A 19,483-nucleotide genomic window follows, 5' to 3' on the forward strand; every position below is an offset into this window, starting at 1 on the left:
CAATTCTATTAGTGAGAATTGCTAAAATGTAAATAACTTAAAAACAAGGCTCCCTGCAAGGTTCTTACAGCAAATCTTATAGTTACCTATGTTCTCTTGTCAATCACCAGGTAACATGGAAACGAGGCTAGCTATTTTTCAAATGTAAATAACTTGGAAAGGAGGCTCTCCTCAGGCAAGATCTATATAGGTGAAATTTTCTCGTTATGAAGTTGTCTTTATAATGATCATAACATAGAAACGAGGTTATGGCTGTGTAAGAGTTTTACTACGCCACACCTCGTACAGTGAAACCTTTATAACTATGAAAAATTGGCTTCATTTATACATAATGTGGCAACCATCTTATAGGAATCGAACCGTACAACTCGTTTACCTTACCGGACAAAACAAAGTCGGACAAAATTTTAGTCACCTTTAAAACATTTAGTCACTTTTGTCAGAGTAATAATTTTGAATGATCATTTTCGTATAGTGATATATCTGGGACTTATGCTAACCACATAGAATTTAAATCACTATTGCTAGCCAAAAAAGATTTCTCTGGTCTGGGAACTATCAGTTCTAACTTGCTAGTATTTAGACCACATTCAAGTGATGTAAGCTCTGAACTCAACTGCTTTCATATCAGGCAATAAAAATATGCACTGAGAATTAATTACCAAACATTTCACACACTTTACGCTTTACGAACTTGGTATGGAGGTAGAAAACATTGATCAGCAATACAGCGTTAGAAAACCAGATCAGTATTACCAGTTGCCTAGTTAACTAAGTTTTCTTCTTCGAGTTGACAAAATGAATTTGTAGAATACTAATGTTTGTTAGGGTGAGTGAAACCTCTCTCTGGAATATTCGGGATGAAAAGGGCTTTCCCCGATAATAATCACGTGAGCAAAGAACAATAGAATTAGCCAATCAAAAAGCGCGGCCAGATTTTGGCCGCAGAAAAATCGTTTGAGACCCAGCGTAATTTTTCCCACCCTAACTACTCCAATTTTCCGGTGGTAAGAAAAATTACGCTGGGTCTCCTGGCCACATTACCAGGAACATTGTATGGAAGTGTCGAACCACGATGTTTTTAACACAAACATGCATGGGTATGCAATCCAAGCTACTCATTGTTAAAAAAAGTCCACAAGTCATACCAGATGAAAGTATTGGTTAACGTTGAAGTTATACACTTATGGATATGCACCAGACATATGAATTTTATTATGTTTTGGACAAAAGTATTGTCTTGAAAGTTCCATTTTTGATCAGTGATAGCTAAATCGAGCTATGCAAACATTTTCAACATAAATATACACAAAACACCAACACATGAACATTTTTAAACTGATTTTAAAATAAATTGACATGGAATTGGATTGATAACATTTTATTTGATGAACGTTGCGACACCTGGAAAGTTAGTAAGTTTAAAATTTGCCTTAGTCGTATATAAATATATATATACCTTGAAGATTTTGTTCTTATAAAAGTGTTATTAGTATGAACTGTATCAAAGCTTGATATACACTTTTTTAATTTTTGGCTTTACCTTGAGATGTTTTGGGCATGTTTAGCTTGAAATTATTCTTATATTTCTATATTTTGAGCATTTTAAATTTATTTTGTTGTACGTATATTACGAGTATATGCAATGTAACATCACGTTTATAAGTATATACATGTTTCGAATAATAGTAACATTAATTCGGTGAATTTTTTTCCTGGAAAGATGTTCCACATGTGTTTGAGTGTTTTTATGCGTGTTTTTCAGGAGTCTTATCAGTAAAACTTCAGCTCTCTCTATCTTCTTATTGTGTTCTTATTTTTCAGCCAAGTTATAAGAATATTTGGCATAGGAAAAACAGGGGATTTTAATGTCAGTCAGGGAAAATAAAAATTGACTGAACACTCTTTCTGCAAAATCTATTTGTTTATATGTTATGTTCTAGCTTAGTAAGATTTGTTGGTCCACAACAACAGGTCAATTAAAAGATATCTAGCTCTGCTTGGCTAAGAGAGAGCTTAATGATATATTTATCAAAATCTTTGAGCTTAATTAGAACTGCTAATAAATTTACATTATATGTGGTAAAAATCCTTTTCTACTTATGGCTAGAAATAAAATACTTTTTAATATTGACATTTGTTTACATTTTTCTTCCAGGACCTCGCTTAAATATTTTTTTCACGACGATTTTCTTTGGTGTATAATTTTCAGAGCAACTGCAAAATCGTTTTAACGAGTCTAAGTTATGCTAACACGTGCAGTTAATTATTACAAAATGTTAAGTTTTGCGAACATTTATCAACCCTGATTGGGCGAAATAACAATCGAAACATTTTCTTTGACATGATTGGATCAAAGGAAAAAATCCCGGGGTGAAACTTTAAATTTTCATGAATGCACTACCTGCTCTAGGGACGCGCCTTAGTACAATAGCATGAATAACCGTTATGTCTTTCTCTTTTTGTATATCTCAGGGGCGGATCCAGACTTTTTCAAGACTTAGTCAAGACTGAGTCTTGAATTTAGCAGCTGGGGGCTAAATTTTAAGCTTTGCGGGTACAAAAATCGCCGAAAAATTGTCTTCCGATTTATCTAGTTATTAATAAAATTGACCAAAAGAAACGCTAAGCTATAACAAAATCTCCTAAGAACATCTTTTATAAGAATCAAATCTCCGTCTTACAAGTCTTATTTTAGATAGATAAAACCACTAAAATTAACAGGGATTAACTACAATAAAGTGAGACAATTGTGAATATATTTCATTATTTATAAACTCCTGCTGTTTCTGCCAATATCAGGCATATCAGGCCAATATCAGCATGACTAGGTGAATCAAATGATCACACCAGCCATGGACAGCAAAATAAAACACAATAATAACAAAAAAAATAAGAATATGGAAAGATCAGGATAATGAAGATGAAATATACATACATGTGATATGATACAAACACACCTCAACCCATGTATTTGTTCAGATATATTTGTTTATTCATAGGGCTAAACTCAAGTTTCGTTTGAACTTTGAAAGAAGAATTAAGAAGGGCTTTTTACTGCTTTTTGCATGCTGAAATAGGAAAATGCAACTTTCAGTTAAGAAAGTTGCAACCTGGAAAAAGGGGAACGTAATGATTTGGCTTGAAGTCTACACCAGACTTAACAATATCTTCATAACAAAATAAATTTTTTAACTGATCTTCATCAGGTAAAATAGATGGGTGTGGCAATATACACTGTGTAAAGAAAGTTGTAACAAACTGTAACAAACCGAATTGTGGGTAAAATGTGTTAATTTTTCTCTTTATTACTGTTGACAAGGCAAGTATTGATAGAAAAGGAAACCATGTCTTGGGGGTACAGTTGTTGATTGCTTCTGCTTTAACTGCCTCCTCAGGAGAAAGAGTCATATCACAAACAATATGGGAAAGGGAAAATCTGAATAAACTTTTCTCAGATATAAAAATATTTGCCTTTTGGTTTTTAAAAGCAAATTGAAAACAAGGATGATTGGAATAAAAGGAAGGATGCAAGAAAAGTTCTATGGATGTCAAGATTCTCAAAACATCAACAATAGAATTATCACCTATGCCTATACCAACGATGCTGAGCTGTATAGACAGTCTCCTGATGGATTGGATCTAAAAATAATATATTTTACCATGACCTTTTACTCAACAAACTTGTTTCTTAATAGTCATTCGAAGAGTTGTTTATTTTCATCACCAACCTTACTTATCCAGATGTCAAGTTCTTGCTTCTAATAACAACACAAATATTAATTGAGAAAGAATTCCTCCGCAATGCTGAAAATTCTGTTCAAAGCTCATATTACAAAAACAATACACCTTTATGACAATTCAATTGTACATGCGTTCCTACGGCTCTCCATCGTTTTACAATATCGGAAAAAAGGAGGTAAAACTCGTGTTTTTATGAGAGTTTGTTAGAGACGAAAGCGTGTTTTCTCCAGTTTTTTAACTTCCGTCGTATCAATTTCTTTCAAATTTTTAGGAAACGTTAATAATAATAAGATACAACTTATGTGTACTTTTCATTAAAAACAAAACGTGGCAAGAAAAGTTATCACGAAAAATAGTGTTTTCTCCTTAATAAACTCTTATAAAAGTGTAATGTTTACCTCCTCTGATTGCAAAATAAGCTGCGATGGAGTGTTATTTTTTCCGAATTATCGTAAAGGTGTATTAGCCCTAGCTATTAGCTAATTAAATCTTTTTGTATTTGGTTTTAATAGTCTGTTGTATAAAGCTCTCCCCAACTAGCTTTTCGTATAGCAAATATACTGAAAACCTTTAGATAAATGCAAGGTGTGTTGGAGAGTAAAAAACATACTTCTCACCTTAAAACAATAATTCCTTTATCCTCACACCTCGCCTCAGATGGAAGGTATATATCTGGACCTGAATTCCGATGAAGACTTTTACCAACCAAGGGATAAATATCCCCAGACAACAAAAATGCTCGAGAATAAACACTTTCTAAAAGTTCTTTTTGCATTTTACGAACAGATTCAAAATTATCACACTTTAAATCAGTAAGCACCCGCGCCAACATATCTGCTGCAGCCATAATCAATAATAATACGGAAAGAATCCAAGCCAAAAGGCGTGAGTCTTTGACTAATCCTGACGGATGGGAGTTAAAACTATAGCCTAACAGGTTATCAGTAACCACGCAGTACGGAACCTAAATTTCCTTCGCCGGCTGCGGGCCACATATTGTTGGACTACGCATAGAGTGTGAAAATTACGTCACGATTTTGACGTCACAGGCCCCTTAGGTGAGATGGGGAGGGTTGCGGGCCATAGCTATTTGATTTTTGACTGACTGAGTGACTGATTAGTCAAAATGAATCAGTCAAAATCTGTAAGCTATAATTTGCAACCCTCTCAGTCTATATGGTAGCGACGTCACAACTTTGACGTCAACATCGCTATAGGCGAATTGGAGAGGGCTGTGAACCATGGCTTTTCGCCGTAAAAAAATTACAATTTTTAACGCCCTCCGTTTGCAACGCCTGGATCGTCGACATCTTCGCTTGGCTAACATTTTTCGTCAAATTTACACTTAGTCACGCGACTTATCTGACTAACCCTGGATCCGCACCTGTATCTCTATGATGATTATAAGCAAATTATAAAAATCTAATTTTTGACTGGCTTAGAGTTGTAAAAAAACTTTTATCAGAATGTTATTAAATTTTTGTCAGAATTAGGATCGTCAGATCGTATTATGTAATTGTTCTTATAAGGCGCAATAATTTACAAATTAAAAAAAGGATTTCACACAAAAAGTTACCGAGTTTGGGTAAGATATAAAATCAAAATAATTTAGGATAATTTAATTATTCAATCAATGTTTTTAGTAGCAAAGTTTTGTTGCTTTGTAATTTAAACGTTGTTTAAATATATAACAAAACCTATTCATAGGCCTTTCCCGAATTTCTTATATACGTCAAACCCAATTAAAGCGGTCGATACTAAAAATGGTTTTTATCCCTAAGTTCCTTAGGAAAAGGTAGATCAAATTACTTAATTTCGTAAATATTTCAGTTCGTTAAGTGCCTCAATTCCGAGCTGAAAGTTACGGTCAAACCCTTTATATAGCCGAGTTTTCCAAGAATAGCCTCGTTTTCAAAATAATTATTTTCTTCAAATCTAAATAAAATCCAACAAGAATATTGTATTGCTCTATAAACTACATTTTTTCATGATAATTAAATATTCTATCTGAATATCCTAATTTGAAGAGCACAGAATCATTATCAAATTTTGGATGACGTCATAATTATTATAATTTATGAAATTAGGGAAAGGTGTATTGCATAATCAATAGCTGAGAATTAAATCCGCGGTAATATGGTATTACTAGTATTATCTTGTACGGGTCAACAAATTGCTCTCTTCTTAGAATATAAGAATGAATCACATTAAAATAGTAATTATGTAAATTGCCCTGTGACGTCATTGGTATGCTTAATCTAACATCAACAACATCCAAAATGGCGGTTCGCCAAGTACGGAGAATTTCGGTAATTCTTGGAGAGTTCGTTATTATAAGAAATCTTTCTTTTCTTTCAAGATTAGAAATCACAGTAGTGAGAGATATCATAAATTTACTGATAAAAGCCATATCCAGTCCTCATTTATATTTGGGGTCTATAAACACAGTTGTTTAAATAGATTAATAGCTTACTTGTGATTTTTCTATAAGTACAAATTTAGTTTCTTTAAATAAATAAAAATAGTTAAACGAACAGTAACTGATAGGCTGATGAACACGACACGCTATCCGAACGTCATGGAAATTCCTTAAACAAAGTACCCCTACATTAAAATAGCAAATGGGGCTTGGTTTTGTACTTACCCGCTATTAAAAAGGATTTTATTAAGAGATACTATCAGCAGTGCACGATATGGTAATATCAACAATTTGTGGTCACATTACACTTCCATAATTGTCAAAACAATATGCACAACATTTTTAATTACTGTACGCCCACAGTTATTTATTATTTTTTTCATTCAATTTATCTGGGCACTGAAACTGCTTAGTTTCGACATACTTCGTACTCATTGTTTTTGATAACAAGAGTAATGCATTATGCAGACAAAAATAAGAAATTTTATCGCTGTTATGTCGACTAATTAGCTGCAAACGTCACTGCGTGCCTTCAAAACATAACATGCCACACTGCATTAATGGCGTGCAAATTTTATCAAAAACAAGAATGCTGTTAATTTCTGCAAATAGAAATAAACGAACTTGTTCTTTTGCTCTTTCCACCTATTTTATATAATAAACAAGTTCAAAGCAAATTAAGTAACACGATTGAAACTCACAATGTATCACCACATTAATCAGATGGCATTTTTAAAGGATTATCTAAAATATCTTGTTGTTTGTAACACCGCATTATTTACAAGCGCAAAACAATAGTAGTTTCGAAACTATTAAAAGTACTATAGGGTTCTAGGAAGTCTATTGGAAATTATTCGACCGCATAAAACATCTATATGTTATAAAATCTGATATGTTTAAATGGGCCAATCACAATTCGTTTTAAGAACAGATTAACCAATTGTAGTTAGGTTACTATTATAGAAACATCTGATTTAGGTAATTGTTACCAAAGTAGATTATAATGTCATTGAGTTGGCAAGGGTTATTAGAGTAAGAAGTAGTTTTACAGAAGAGGACGTTTTAAAGAAGCCAGGGAAAAACCTGAAAAGTGCTATATAATAACTTCAGAAATTTGATTCATTCCACTATTTTTTATTTATAAACAAGAAGTCATATTGCATTTATATTAGAGGAAAAGGCAATGGAAAGTTACGACGATATTTGTAAAACTATTAAATTATTGTCCAGTATGCTCCAAGGCGCAACCGATATTGATTTCAGAGACAATTGTAATACAAATTTAAATTATTTTCACCATAACTTATCAGAAAGTTATTACAAATCATGCAAGGACTCTTATGGTGACAAACTTTCGACAAATTACCTTGATGATAACTGCTCACCTACAACCAGCTTATTAGACTATAACGAGACGTTTCTCACTATAGGCAATCTGCCAAACGCAATCGAGGCAGATATAAGTGACCAAGAGGATATACTACCTGATATTGACGAATTATCAAATTCAAGTTTCCTTAGCACAATTTCAGGTTCGTTATTAACAATTGCCCACTGTTAACTTGTTTCCCATTAATTTAGGTTCAGTTTTTCCCTACACATAACAAAACTAAATAGCTACATGTATTTATTTGCTATGCTGCCAGGTAACAGCTAACTTAATAATGCTGGTCAGTTAGTGGCCCTAAAAGATTTGTTTAACTTCCATATATGTCCTAAAATATTGCACAACAGTAAAATATTTCTTTCACTTGCTCTTTTAGATGAAACCCTACCTTACACAACACCTACATATCAAGAATTAACCCGAATTATAAAATCAGGTACATAATTACAAATCAATATTAACTTCTTAGATTTCATTAAAATCTTTACGTATTCCATAGTTTTCACTTTATATATATATATATATATATATATATATATATATATATATATATATATATATATATATATATATATATATATATATATATATATATATATATATATATATATATATATATATATATATATATATATATATATATATATATATATATATATCTTGATATATTGATAGAGTCTTCGGAAGTAGACGAAAAAACTTATGCTGCTACACCTGCGATTTGTTCTGGAATAAAAAGAAAAAGCTCTTCAAGTACGTAGGCACCTTGAATGCAAAACTTATATTTTTCCCACTTTCCAATTCAAAATTTTATGAAAGTTACTTTTTTACAGGCACTGGAACAAGAACACACAAAAAACGAAAGATAAGGAGCAATTTACGTGAGTGAAAATTGAAAAACTGTAGTTTTGTTGAACTTATCTTTCGTAACTTTTAAACAAAGTTTAAAAATGTTTAAACGCCAGTATTTTTAATTGAACTTTAAATAACTCTGTTTGCACATATTTTTTGTAAGAATTTTTTCTAAGAGCGAGACTACAACATTTCTTTCGAAGAAATGGACACCTAAGAAGTCATTTTATTGTGGCGTAAACAATCTTTTATTGCGCATTAGCCTTTTCTTCAGTTATTCAACCGTGTTTTAAGCGTCATAGCATTTTTTAAAAGCTTAAATTAAAATCTCTATAATAATAGCCGTCGTCTGTCTGTCTCTGCGCAGACCCCTCGCTGAGTTAAAAAATGATGTTACGGAAACACGAATATCAAATGCGATATATTTTTGTCCACTTTTTTGCCACGGGTAAATTTAAAGGACGGGCGAACCCGTGGATTTTTCCACGGGCAACGACTAGTCTATATTATAATACCCGTATACGTCTGTCCGTCTGTCTGTCTGTCTGTCACATAAAATGGTAGCTTAGCTGCGACGGGCAAACCCGTGGATTTTTCCATGGGCTAACGACTAGTATAACTTAATTTAATCACCTTGAGAATTATTTACGGCACGAAATGTAGATTGTCTATGAATTACGAGGCGTAAACAAACAAAAAAATACGATTCTTATAAATATTCTTACAGTTGTAATATAAGTCTGTATTTAAGTTTTATCCCTTCATTGATTCTTAGTAAAGCCAGGTAGCCAGCTTTATCAATTTATTCTTCAATTATTGGATGATGAGAAAAAACGAGAACATATAGAGTGGGTTCAAAGGAACAAAGGAATCTTCCGTATCATAAATAAAGAAGAAGTTGCGAAAATGTGGGGAAAAGTTAAAAAAAGAGAAATGACGTACGACAGCTTGAGTCGAGGACTGCGACACTATTATCAGCAAGGCTTATTAGAATCTGTCAATAAGAAATTGCATTATAAATTCACACAAAAAGCATTAGACGAATGGGAAGTGATACGTGATTTAGAGAGCATTGATGAAAGAAGACAGTAAAACATGGCAATGACATTTACAGGCTTTTTGAACATGTGTACAGGCCCTTTCGTCTACCTTTTCAAGCAAATCTATTCCAATGACCTTCTAAAACGATTTGTACATAACACTTTTTTTGTAATTGATGCAGTGCTGGTTACTGTTTAATTGTAAATTTCTCGAGGTTAATATTTCTTTTAAAATCTAGGCATTTTGTTTTATTTATACCATTTCAAAAATTTTAAGACTGAAAATTGTGTTGCTTAATTTTATTGATTTACTTTTTGGAAAGTTTTTTTAATGTGATATTATATAACCAATTAAAGCCACAAGATAGAATAATAGCAAATGATTGACAACAGCCGCAATTTTTTAAAAGGGAAAAAAGAAGCCCAAATCAAAACAGTAGGTGGAACAGGTGCACAAAACAAACTGTATGCGGATACGATAATGCTTTAAACAAAAGTGAACAACTTACCTGACACGGGGGACAAAAGGATACTTAACAATGGTCTACAATTCCAATCGATTATGTTCATATGAAAATTATTCGATAAAAGCTCAATCTTGAAATCTTTATTTTTAGCAGTACAAATTTTACCAGTCATTTGTAATTAATTTACACCGAGCAACCTAATTGTAAATTACTCTTTGAATTCAAATTCTGAATTTCTTTGAAGTTAACTCCTGTGTAATCGTTCAATTGTAAGTCAAAGCTCTTTTTCGTTCGACCATGACAATATTTATAACTCGAATTTTTCATATGAGAAAAAGTAAAAACCAAAAAAATAAAAATAAATAAGTAAATAACAAAGTTTTAAATTTTTACTCATCTTGGTCAGTTCCAACTAAAATTTTATTACTGAACGTGTCAAGTTGCAGGATATGCATGCCCTCTCCATCTCTAAAATTGCAATTTCACAATCCAAAGAATAATATAAGCATACAATTTAAGTAAAAAAAAGGATTGTCAAGGCAAATCTTCCCGTTAGCACATTCCTTTAAGCATCCAGCATTTATTGGTTCATTTTAACACGTACTGCGAATTTTAACACGTACTACGAATCTTTAGGGTTGTCCTTATAATCATGATACTTTCTTATAAGCATATTGAGCTGTATTTTGGCGATTTTGTAAACATATATTCTTCGTTGTTTCTTTAGACAGTTTTGATGTAAGTGACGACTCATTCACCATTCTATTTTCAAAAGAGAAAAATGTAACATAATGAAGGAAGTAGAAAACGAGTAAAAGGTTGCTTTAAAAGGGCATTTTAAAAGGGCATTTTTTTTTAAAATTAAATCAAGCAAATTTTGTATTATTTTTAGCAGCGTTATAGTTGCTTTGCTCAAATTCTAAATACTAAGGCGGTGTTGGATAAAGAAAATCTTGATGCTAAAGAAGACGAGGTTGGCGATACAGACATTTTGATCGAACTGACTTACCCTCAATCTGGTAATGCAGATAAAGTACTGGAAATACTATAAAGCTACATAATATTCATTGACAACGGAAAGTGCATTCTGCGATAAAACTTAAAGAGAGCGAAAATTAAAGGAATAGACATTCCTAGTAAACGATTGTTTCGTCTCGCATTGTATTTTCGTAATAATAACCGTCTCCATAAATGGTCTCTCTAACCCTGTAGTTTAATTGTTATAAATATAATAAAAAAAGCGAATTTGCATACCAACGCAGCTTAAATACTCTGGGAGGAAAGAGTTATCTGGCGACTAGAGCAAATATAATATCCATATATATCTACCTTTATTCAGCCATCGGAATTCTGATTTTTTTTACGAGTTGGCTTAGTTAGAGTTCGAATTTAAAATAATGTAAAAAAAAAATAAAAAAAAATAATGTCTTTTAATCATGCAGGCGTTAATGAATAGCGAAAAAGGGAAAATAAACCATTGTTTGCCGTATTTTGCTTTTGACTAAAACGTACTTTGGATTGCATTTACAACAGTATAACGCGTAGATTTTTGTAAATTTTTCCCGAGCTGATTAGATAAATAAATAAATATGGACATGTTATATGTTAATAAATCTAACCCTATTCGTTCTGGGGTTTTTTTAAGCACATTATAACTGGAAGAGGGGCGCTTCTTCATAACTTTTGAAGGCTTTTTCAAATTGAATCAAATTTGGTAAACGCATTCTTGGTACACGTATCTTTGCCTATGACAACATTTTTTCTGTGACGTCATTGGACGCTTCAAATTTGTCCAAAATACCACTATCTGCTTAAAATACAATTACTTTAGTTCTAGAACGAATTTTAACATTTAGTGTAAAGTCTCTGGTAGCTAAATTAAAGTTATTTAACCCTTTTCCGGGTCTTCCATCATTCGCATGAGAAAATGGCAAAAGTTCCGGTTATGGTTATGTTTTTTCCGATTTTAAAATCAGAAAAAAACGCGAGATCGGATTATTTACGTGTCGAAAATATACATAACGATTCCCCTTAATGAAATAAAGGTGTGTTGTAAGTTTTAAGTTATCAGCATAATCCCAACAAAAGTTATTATATTTTCTGATTATAAGGATTTCATAGAAATTTAAGGGGTAGTTTCGAGTAATAGCTAATATCTAATATGTAACAGGTATAGGACCTAAAACATTTGACATGCAGGTGTCTGATAGCTAAATGTAAAAACTTAGTACGTACCACAAACATACAGCATAGAGTGGGGAAGGGGGTAGAAAGATTTCCATTTTAAGTTGAAATGAAGTGAATACAAACAGTGCAACTTTAACGTTTTGATTAAAATGGTAAACTTAACTTGTTCAATAAATAAAAAGTAAACTTACTTCGTTTATTCAACCCCCAACCCCTAAACCCACATTTCTACCCCCACCAGCCTTACTGTTCTTTGACTGCTTAAGATAAAAATTGAAGAAATTATTTATTTTGAAAAAAATTCGCATTTTTGCCGAGTCATAATCCAAGAATGATTTGTTTTTTTATATCCAAAAATCGCCCACATAGTACATGTCATTATAAAATAACTTGTTTTTGATTAGGAGTATTTCTACAATCTGAGGTTTCCTGTTCATATTTACTTTCAGCTTTGCAATTAATGATTGGTCATACCGTAGCTTTGTTGCTATGAAGTTATAATTAGCTACTTCCAAAAGCAAAATTTAGATATGGCGATGTGGCCAAATAATAAAAGTTTAGAGTAATTCTAATTACGCCATTTAACAACTTCCATATTTACGGAGAGCTATTTTTTAAGATCACCTGCGTCTCTTTTATATATAAAAACAAAATATAAAAACAGCACATGCCAAGTTATATTTTTCACTTTTTTTATAAATTCTTAAAAAATACATTTAAAAAAAAAGGAATTTGATACATTTTTATGAATCAAACAATTAAGTTAGGATATTTCGTGCGTGCCGTAGCACTACTTGGTTTTGACGCACAATTTGACCAAATACGGTCATTATTATAGAAGAAGTCGTGAAATATATTTGTTTTTTCTTCTCAGAACAAGCCAAATCCAAGGCGCCTCGGAATTTTACGAATTATGCAACCATACGAAGACCGGGGGTCTAAGATTTAATACAGATGTCTAAATGTAAACAAAACACACAGACAAAAAACAATATAGACGATTAATCAAAATCTCCCTAATAACCCTCTTCAAGCTATATCAGGAAAATGATGGCATGCTATGTTAATGAATTAAGCTTTAATTACTAATTAACAAGCGCCAGAAGAAACAAGTTTGTCAGTACGTGCTGAAACTATGCTGACAGAGAAATGCGTCATGTGTGAAAAGCGTTTCCTTTCATCGAAACCCATGTTGTTTTTCGTTGTACAAATGCTGATGATACGACTACGTACGATTAAAAAAAACAAGAAAGTTTGAAACAGAAAGTGCAAATCAGTTATTTTGTAGTCTTAATAAGTCAGGATTATAAAATTAGAATCTGATTTTCCACAAGCTTTTACTGAACAATTTTGATTGATACGTTAGAAGATTAGGCGTCAATATAGAAAAAAGGTGTGATATTTGAAAATTCTTTTTAATGACAAAAACTTTATTTTGAAACATTAATGTACAGTGGAATCTCGATATAACGAACCCCCAATATAGTGGACATTGCGATATAACCAAAGCCCATCGCCCTTGGATTTAGCGTTAAAAAAGTCTTATAAATCCTTTCTATATAACGAGCCCCTGATATAGTAAACTCTGGATTTAACGAATCAAATTTTACGGGATTTACATGTAGGGCTAAATAAGGGCCCTACATGTAAATCCCGTGCTACCACGATCCCAGGCAATTAGCCATCGGTCTAGTCCTTCCAGTCTTAATGGAATGCGACGTTCCAAGTTCTTTTTCATAGCGCTAGCTTCTTAGAACACCGACAAGGGCATGTAAAGGCCTCAAAAAATGTAATACGGTTTTTTGCTGTTTAATAAGATCCTTACACGTAAACCACGTGCTTCCACGATCCCAGGCATGTGGCCATCGGTCTAGGCCTTGCAGTCTAAATGGATTGCCACGTCCCAAATCGATATACTTTGGATAGGGGCCTTAGAACACTGCCAACTGCGAGTACAGGCCTCCGAAGTACGTAATACGGTCTTTCGTTTCCTGGTAAGAGCTATACACGTAAATCACGTATTTCCTCGAGCCCAGACAGATAACAATCGGTCTGGTCCTTCCAGTTTCAATGGCCTTCAACGTCCCAAGCCGTTTCCCTTAGCGCCAGGCTCTTAACACAGCCAACAGCGTGAACAGACCTCCAAAGGCTGCAATATGGCTATTTGCTGCCTAATAAGGGCCTTACAGGTAACTCATGTCCTTCCACCATTCAGACAGGTGGCCATCCTTGGATTACTGCAAACGACGTGCACAGGGTTCCAAATACTGGATTACGTTATATTCCAGCCCAATAATGATCCTACACGTAAGTCACGTGCATTCGCGATCTCATGCAGATGGCCATTGGCGTGGTTCTTCCAGTATCAATGGACTAGGACGTCCTAAGTCATTTCTCTTAGCGTCAGGCTCATAGATCACCGTCAAGTACATGCACACGTCGTCAAAGACTGCAATATGGCTATTTGCAGTCTAATAAGGGCCCTAAACGTAAATCATCTCCTTCCACGATTCCAGGCAAGTGGCCATAGTTACAATCGTCCAAGTCTTAATTGACTGCCTCGACTCAAATGGCTTTCCTTAGCGCCCGGGTGTTAGAACACCGCCAGCTGCGTGTACAGGCGTACAAAGGCTAAATAACGGTTATTAACTGCCTAACAACAGACCTACAAGTAAATCATGTGCTTCGACGAGACCAGGCAGGTGGCCATTGGTCTAGCTCTTCTAGTGTAGATGGTCTGCAACGTTTCAAATCGTTTTCCTTAACACCAGGTTATTAGAACAGCGCCAACTACGTGTACAGGCCTCCAATGGCTGTAATACGGTCATTTGCGGCCTGATAATAGCTCTACACCTAAATCACGTGCTGTTATGATCCCGGGCAGGCAGTCATCGGTTTAGTCCTTCCAGTCTCTATATACTGCAACGTCGCATGTGGCTTTCCTTTGTGCCACGTTGTTAGATCACCGCAAACTACCTGCACAGGCGTCTAAATGCTGAAATACAGTCTATTGCAGCCTAATAATGACCCTACACGTAAATCGCGTGCTTTCATGATCTCAAGCAGGTGGTCATCGGTCTACTCCTTCTAGTCTTAATAGCCTGCCAGGTCCCAAGCCGTCTTTCTTCACGCCAGGATTATAGAACATCGACAAGAGCGTGTGAAGAATTCCAAGGGCTGCTATACGGTTATTTGCTGCCTGAAAAGAGACCTGAAAGTAAATTACGTGCCTCCACGATCCCAGGCAGGTGGCCATCGGTCTAGGTCTTCCAGTCTCAATGTCTGAAACGTCCCAAGTCGTTTTCCTTAGCGCAAGGCTCTTAGAACACCGATAAGATCCCAGATTATTAGCCATCGGTCTAGTCCTTTTAGTGTCAATGATTCTCAACGTCTTAGGTCGTTTTCCTTGGAATCAGGGCTTTAGAACACCTTCAACAGTCCTCCAAATGCTGTAATACTGTCTATTGTAAGTAGTTCTATACTTGATCATTTCGAATTTAACGGCAAAATCCTCGCGTCAGAGTCCCTCCGCAGCTACCCTTTCGAAATCTCCTAAAATGAGTAATCACGTGACACGCTTACAAAAGCAAAAACTGACGCATGCGCGGAACACAGTTTCAAAAAGCTCTCCCCGAAATCCGGCCGCATCCGACGCCATCGAGCTATAGTTAAGTAGAGGGGGGGGGATGTCCCTACTAAATCCACGACCCTTGATTTCTAGGTGAGAATCTTTTTTTATATTAAGGAGAAATGAGTTGGTTAAGAAATGCAATGAGCAAACTATACAGTGTTGTATCAGCGCCAGTAGCAGACACTCGCGAAGCCCTTACCAATCGACTGAAGAACGTGCGAGATACTGTTACTCTTTATTACAACAGAGCAAAAGAAATTTCGACAGAGACGATGCTCCACGATGCGACGACGGCGAAGGAGGGTATGTATAATTGTCTGCACCAGAACCAACCAAAGACGCTTTTGCTTGTGTCTGTGAGCCAAGTATCAAGACAACGCATACTCGAACCCTTTCACTAAGTTTGGTCAATCCTTCCGATGTAAGATCTTGGCTTGTAGGCATAATAAATTTCACGTAGTCACCATCTTCCTAAGGCCACCATTCTTCGTTGATAAGTGAAGCACCTACTGCTTTGAACTTATACATACCGTACTGCACCGTACTCGCGACACATTTGTGTAAATCCAGATGTTGAATAAGGATTCTTGTACTGGCTAAATCCATCATCAAAAGGGATTGGCACTTTCATTCTTCCTAGTATACGCCGCATGTGGTAGTACACATGTAATCGAAAGATAGAGTTGACAAGTGGTAAAGATTCCGTCATATGTTTTACACAGTTTCACAGTGGTGTCCTTGCGCGATGTGTTGCAAAATTGACCCGAATGTTCCAGTAATCCAATGCTTGACCAGTCCATGCAATTTGCAGGGGGTTGTTAAGGTAAGTCGTTGGAACTTTCATGGGATATGAGACTTGGTCGACACGTACAGATTCTGATGTTCAAGCTTTGTGATTCCCAGGTTCTCCTTGGTTTGATTTGTACTTAACCTAATGTTCATCTTTTTTTGTAAAAGAAAGATGACACGCAATGCCAAGCAACTCTACATCACAGATATCACGAATCCCACACTTTTTAACGATTATCTTGGACAGTGCATGAGGATCGCTCTAAAGTAAGTCAGTATACCACCGACGTGGCTGAACATTGACAGTGACAACGATTTTACTATTAGGAAGGTTTGACCTGACCAGAATGTCACCCGAATCGAGATCATAAATAGTTTGTATAGGATTGAGGATATAGCGAGTATTTTCAACAAGCAAGCTAATGGAAAAGCTATGGGTTTTTTCTTAAAAAAATGGACGGTGGTCATTCATAGAGCAATGCGGAAACTTATAGGTCAGCCTGACGTTAGGAAGTATTTCACAAAGGGGGATTAGGATGGATGGTACAAGACCAATGTTTACACTCGGCCGGAACTTGTCTGTCCTCTAGTGGATGAAGACAATTGCCTACTTAACGGCAAAATTCTAAGATTCTGGCTATGTTGTCTACCAAGGTGACGGCTTGGGGAGACATGCTCACTTGGAATTTTGACACCCCAATCTACCTTCGTCTGAAGGGGTCTACAGACAGGCTCGAGTCTATGCTGACTCAAGAGTTCCATCACGATAAAAATGTAGCTTTCGTCGACATCACGATGCAGGTACTTGTAGTATAAAGATGGATAGTATGAAGTTATATCCAACATTACCGCCAAGTGCTGTTGCAACAGCTTACGCTAGCGCGCCTGTGGATTATACTGTGCAGGATGAAAGTCAGTTATTCAGACTGCAAAAGATCAAAGAGATCAAACAGTATGTTTGCAAGGAGATAAAAGAGCGCAATGGACTCGCGAAACAGTTCAACATGCATGGGACATGGGTTTGGTATTGTGATCACAGATTACGTCATCACTACTGGCTGTGGACTTGGTGCATAACAGGACTTGTCGCGCTCCTATGCATCGCGATGGGAGGCATCATACTAGCCATGGGAATCGGTCAAGCGGGTCTGAAAAACGCTTTGAAGAGGCTAGGGGTAAAGGTTCAGAAACATGAAAGTATAAGAACACTTGCCGAGTCAAAGTTGAATTCCGTCATTTACCTCATTTTTAAAGTGATCGAAACTGGTGTCGTAAGCGACTATGAGTTCAGCTTGATCATGCAGGAGAAACACCGCTATGTGGTGCTAAAGGAACAGATTCGTCAAAGAGTGAAGCGTATCGTAAACAATATTGATGAACAGGAGCGTGCAGAGCTAGTCGCAAAATGTAAACAACAATGGAAAGATCAGATTCTAAAAAAACTACAATCTGTCCAGTATGCATCTGCTAGCTAGACAGCGAACCCCGGTACGCGCCATGAGTTTTGTAAGTACCATATTTACAAAACCTGTCGCTATCGCTTGATCTATTCCAACAACTCCCCCGTATCTTGATATATCAGCAAGTTACCGTTATGTACAATACGTCGCGATTTCTCTCTGCGTCAACAGACAGAAAGTCCTTACTGTAAGCCTTGCGTGAGAACAGCAAGGAAGCGAAATCTCGAAATCGTGGCCGAAGAGCTGAGAGAGAAATCGCGACGTATTGTACATGAAGATACTGGGGAGTTGTTGGAATAGATCAAGCGCTAGGTGGTCATCGCTCTAGTCCTTTCAGTATCAATGGACTGCGAGGTGCCAAGTAATTTTCCTTTGCGCCAGGCTCTTAGTTCTTTCAGTTTCAATGCACTGATTCTTTGTAAGTCATTTTTCTTAGCGCAAGGCTCTTGGAACACCACCAAGAGCATGTACGGGCTTTCAAAGAATGTAATACGGTCTCTTGTTGCCTCACAAGGGCCCTGCATAGAAAGCACGTGCTTCCACATTCCTAAGCATGTGACCAGCGCTCTAGTCCTTCCAGTCTTAATGTACCGCGTATTACATTATTATTACACTATTGTTATTATTATTATTATTACATTATTATTATTATTATTATTACATTATTATTATTATTATTATTACGGCGGATGTACTATTCTGAAAATGGTTGTATCATTCTGCGACGCGATTTTTTTGGTTGTGCTATTCTGCAAATGGTTGTACTATTCTGTAATTGGTTGTTCCATGTTTTTTGGTTGTATTATTCTGAATTGCGGTTGTATTTTTCCGCATTTTGTTTTTTTCTACATAGAAAGCAGCTTTTTCGCGGTGAAGTATTTTGCTATTTTTGACAATTTTCACGGAATTAATTGCAGCTAAAAAAGATTAGTTTTTGCAAATCGCGGAGAATAAAAAAAGAATTGTCAACTACTTTTCAAATTGCATATTTCGCGTCTACTACACGCTTTTTGTAAAAACATGCAACTTGAAGGAAGCCTACGAATGTTTATAACTTTTTTAATTTGTCTCAAAATGCTTTTAAATTCTTCTTAATTTTTCTCTTATTTTGTCATTTTTTTCGTTTAAAGGAGCATTTCAGTACTTCTCGGTATTGACAAAGATGAAAAATATTGTTAACATGTTCCAAAGTTTTGTACCTGTGAAGCCCTATGTTCTTATATAATTTGTTCTTATAAAAAAGGTGCATTTCAATGAATTCCCAAAGATAATTCACACCACTTCCTGATTTGGTGTAACCCTTATCAACCAGTCAAAATAGACGGAAAAAGGTATTGTCGTGGTAGAAAATTTCGATTAAGAATCTAAATACACTATTGCTAATTTCGCTAGTTTTAAAAAACGCAAAATTTTGACTGCCTAACAGAACCGATGTAACAAACAAAAGGTTGTTAGACTTGATAAGATAAATATATTTTTAATCTTAATAAAGTTACAAAATTAAAGA

General features: G+C 35.2%; 1 protein-coding gene across 2 annotated transcripts in view; it reads left to right on the plus strand.

Moving 5' to 3' along the window:
- Positions 1-9,740, plus strand: part of LOC130662634 (ETS-related transcription factor Elf-4-like) — a 30,351-nt gene extending 20,611 nt beyond the window's left edge. Inside the window, exons 1-5 of one of the 2 annotated variants that reach the window (XM_057461529.1) lie at positions 7,003-7,695; positions 7,927-7,986; positions 8,226-8,303; positions 8,384-8,431; positions 9,178-9,740. In XM_057461529.1, the coding sequence (XP_057317512.1) occupies positions 7,347-7,695; positions 7,927-7,986; positions 8,226-8,303; positions 8,384-8,431; positions 9,178-9,494 (852 nt within the window). In that variant the 5' untranslated portion in view covers positions 7,003-7,346 and the 3' untranslated portion in view covers positions 9,495-9,740. Of the gene's footprint in view, positions 1-7,002; positions 7,696-7,926; positions 7,987-8,225; positions 8,304-8,383; positions 8,432-9,177 lie in introns of those variants that run through there. The other variant, XM_057461530.1, reaches the window with a different exon arrangement.
- The last annotated feature ends 9,743 nt before the right edge of the window (positions 9,741-19,483 follow it).

Source organism: Hydractinia symbiolongicarpus, chromosome 10, assembly GCF_029227915.1.
Source record: "Hydractinia symbiolongicarpus strain clone_291-10 chromosome 10, HSymV2.1, whole genome shotgun sequence".
In the NCBI taxonomy this organism is placed as follows: domain Eukaryota; kingdom Metazoa; phylum Cnidaria; class Hydrozoa; order Anthoathecata; family Hydractiniidae; genus Hydractinia; species Hydractinia symbiolongicarpus.